Raw genomic sequence first — 2752 nt, 5'->3', positions numbered from 1 at the left:
GGGTTAAGGGGGGGGTAGGGGTTGGGTTACAGGGAGGGTCAGTGTTGGGGTTACAGGGAGGGTCAGTGTCGGGGTTACAGGGAGGGTCAGTGTCGGGGTTACAGGGAGGATTGGTGTAAAGGTTAGTGTTAGGGTTACATGATAGGGCTAGGATGGGGGGGAGTTAAAGTAAGCATAAGGGTGGCTGTTAGGGTCAGACACCTCGTCACAGAAAACATTTGGCGCTGCCACCGGACGAATCGGAAACGTCAGACCCAACATACCTCCCGTGACCGGTCCCCTTTACAGGTGAACTTGCACCCATCAGCCGTATAGTGGACCGTGTGCCAGCACAGCTCTCTCTCTCTCTCTCCCCCCCCCCTCTCTCCCCGTCTTCCCCTCTCTCTCTCACCCCCAACACGTTTCCTCGCAGCTGTGCTGCCCGTCCCCCATACCCCCTTTCTTACCCTTCCCCGCAGAGCATCAGTCCAATGCACAGCACGGTGTGACACAGGTCCAGCGCGCTCAGCTTCAGTCTCATGCTGCTTTCAGCGGCGCGCTCTGACTCCCACTTGTCAGTCTGGATGAGACTTTCCCTCCGTGCGAGCCAGCGAAGCCATGCTACCTGCAGGAAGACAAAAGATAAAGGACGTCCGTGTCAGGAAGGAACGGCAGCGGCAGGCAGATGAGCGGGGACGGAGCTCCGCGCGGCACAACAGAGCTGTCACTGTTGCAGCCAGATGCCGACATCAGACAATACAACTGGTGTGTGACTTTCATTCCCTCCCCTGGCGCGTCCTTGAACGCCTTCCGAAATCTCTAAGGAGCTCCGCGCCGCGCACCTCCGTCATTTCGTGTTGTCAGCTGCCTGCCTGCGCCCCAAAGCAGAACGGTGTCTATTATCTTCCTGTTCAGTTACCTGCTGTATATCGCTACCCATAGGGCGCTGTTGATCCACAGGTGACCCTGTATACCTGCTGCATATCGCTACCCATAGGGCGCTGTTGATCCACAGGTGGCCCTGTATACCTGCTGTATATCGCGACGCTACCCATAGGGCGCTGTTGATCCACAGGTGACCCTGTATACCTGCTGTATATCGCTACCCATAAGGCGCTGTTGATCCACAGGTGACCCTGTATACATGCTGTATATCGCTACCCATGGGGCGCTGTTGATCCACAGGTGACCCTGTATACATGCTGTATATCGCTACCCATAGGGCGCTGTTGATCCACAGGTGACCCTGTATACCTGCAGTATATCGCTACCCATATGGCGCTGTTGATCCACAGGTGTGTATTCTCTGAAACCATCGCTGACCTGTACTGGGAGGCTCATGTAGACTGCGATTGCTGACCCCCCTCCTGAAGATGACTTCAGCGAGCTATGATCCAGAACCCCGTTATCTGCACACTTGTTCTGGAGACGTGATAAGGGGGTCTATACATGAACAATCCCGCCCAGGCGATCTCTGTGGACGTTCCCTTCTGTGCGAAAAGAGGCAAAAACGAGCGTTCGAAGTATATTTTCTTTACAGGTGAAATGTATCGGGATGTAATACCACAATGTGGCCACTAGATGGCACTGAGGGGCAGGGGAGACCAATACCTATTACCTTTGCTCCTCGGCTCCACCGAGTGGCCATAATGAAGTATTACATTCTATTACGTTTGACCTGAAAAGAAAATATACTTCGAACGTTTGAGGGTTTTTTTTGCCTCTATTCGCACAGAACGAACGTTTGCAAATTGATTAACAGACCCAACAGAAGTGTGAGGTCGCTGGATTAGCATGACAGCCAGGCACATAACATTTTCAGAAGGAGGAGTTAGGCTGGCTTGGCTGGCTCCTTGTACAGCTTCTTTTTCTCCCAATCTAAAAGCTGCTGTACCGGGGCAACCTCATGGATACAAAGATTGTACGGTCAGACTGTAATGTGTATGGTGACCCCCAAGGCTCACCATACACGTTATAATCTGACCGTAGAATCTCTGTGCTGTCAACTTTAGATCTACCAAAACTATGCAACGTGACGACCTTCCTAAACCATACAATCTGCGTCCAATCAGACTTGTCACACGTTACAATCTGATTGCACAATCACCTTTACATACCCAACCAATACCATGTAATATGGGGACATACCTTACCTATCCAACCAACACCATGTAATACGGGGACATACCTTACCTATCCAACCAACACCATGTAATATGGGGACATACCTAACCTATCCAACCAATACCATGTAATATGGGGACATACCTATGTGCACTACATAGCTGTTGGTGGATCTGAAGGAGATTGTACAATCAGATTGTAACGTGTGTGGCGTGCATTAAACCCCATCTGAAGCCTCTTCTATGTACAGGTAGAGTGATCCTTGCTCTCTGCAGCACAGCCTATAGCCTTGCAGCCCACAACAGCCAAACCTGGCTCTATCAAAGCGCCCGTGTGCGCACAGCAAGAACGCCGCCAAAGGTGGTAAAGCGAAGTACCTGCTCCTGGCCATAGCCGGTGCCGCCAAGCTGTCCTTCGGTACCTCTGGCTGACGGCCGGGGAAGATCCTCGAAGTCACACGTGGACAGGTGAATCCTGTCTCCATACCTTGCTGCCGAGACACGCTGTGCTCCGCCGCCCGTACTGTACAAATGTTACCTTAAATGTTTGGAGGCGTGTGCAGCTATGGGCCGGGGGAGGGAGACGTAGAAGGTGGGTTAGACAATTCATAAGAGTCCTGCCAAAAAATGTTCTTCTATTCATTCCTCCG

General features: G+C 52.0%; 1 protein-coding gene across 1 annotated transcript in view; it reads right to left on the bottom strand.

Annotated features, from left to right (window-relative positions):
- LOC108797527 (protein Wnt-7b-like) overlaps nucleotides 1-2617 on the bottom strand; it is a 14510-nt gene extending 11893 nt beyond the window's left edge. The window contains exons 1-2 of the mRNA XM_018569137.1: nucleotides 2481-2617; nucleotides 447-604 (exon numbers count right to left, since the gene is read on the bottom strand). Coding sequence (XP_018424639.1) covers nucleotides 447-520 — 74 coding nt within the window. The 5' untranslated portion in view covers nucleotides 521-604; nucleotides 2481-2617. The remainder of the gene's footprint in view (nucleotides 1-446; nucleotides 605-2480) is intronic.
- Between the last annotated feature and the right edge of the window lie 135 nt (nucleotides 2618-2752).

The sequence above is a fragment of the Nanorana parkeri genome, unplaced genomic scaffold (assembly GCF_000935625.1).
Source record: "Nanorana parkeri isolate BGI_ZX_2015 unplaced genomic scaffold, ASM93562v1 scaffold1291, whole genome shotgun sequence".
Classification (NCBI taxonomy): Eukaryota; Metazoa; Chordata; class Amphibia; order Anura; family Dicroglossidae; genus Nanorana; species Nanorana parkeri.
The sequence above is the reverse complement of the archived record's forward strand: the minus strand, read 5'-3'. Positions and strand labels throughout refer to the sequence as shown.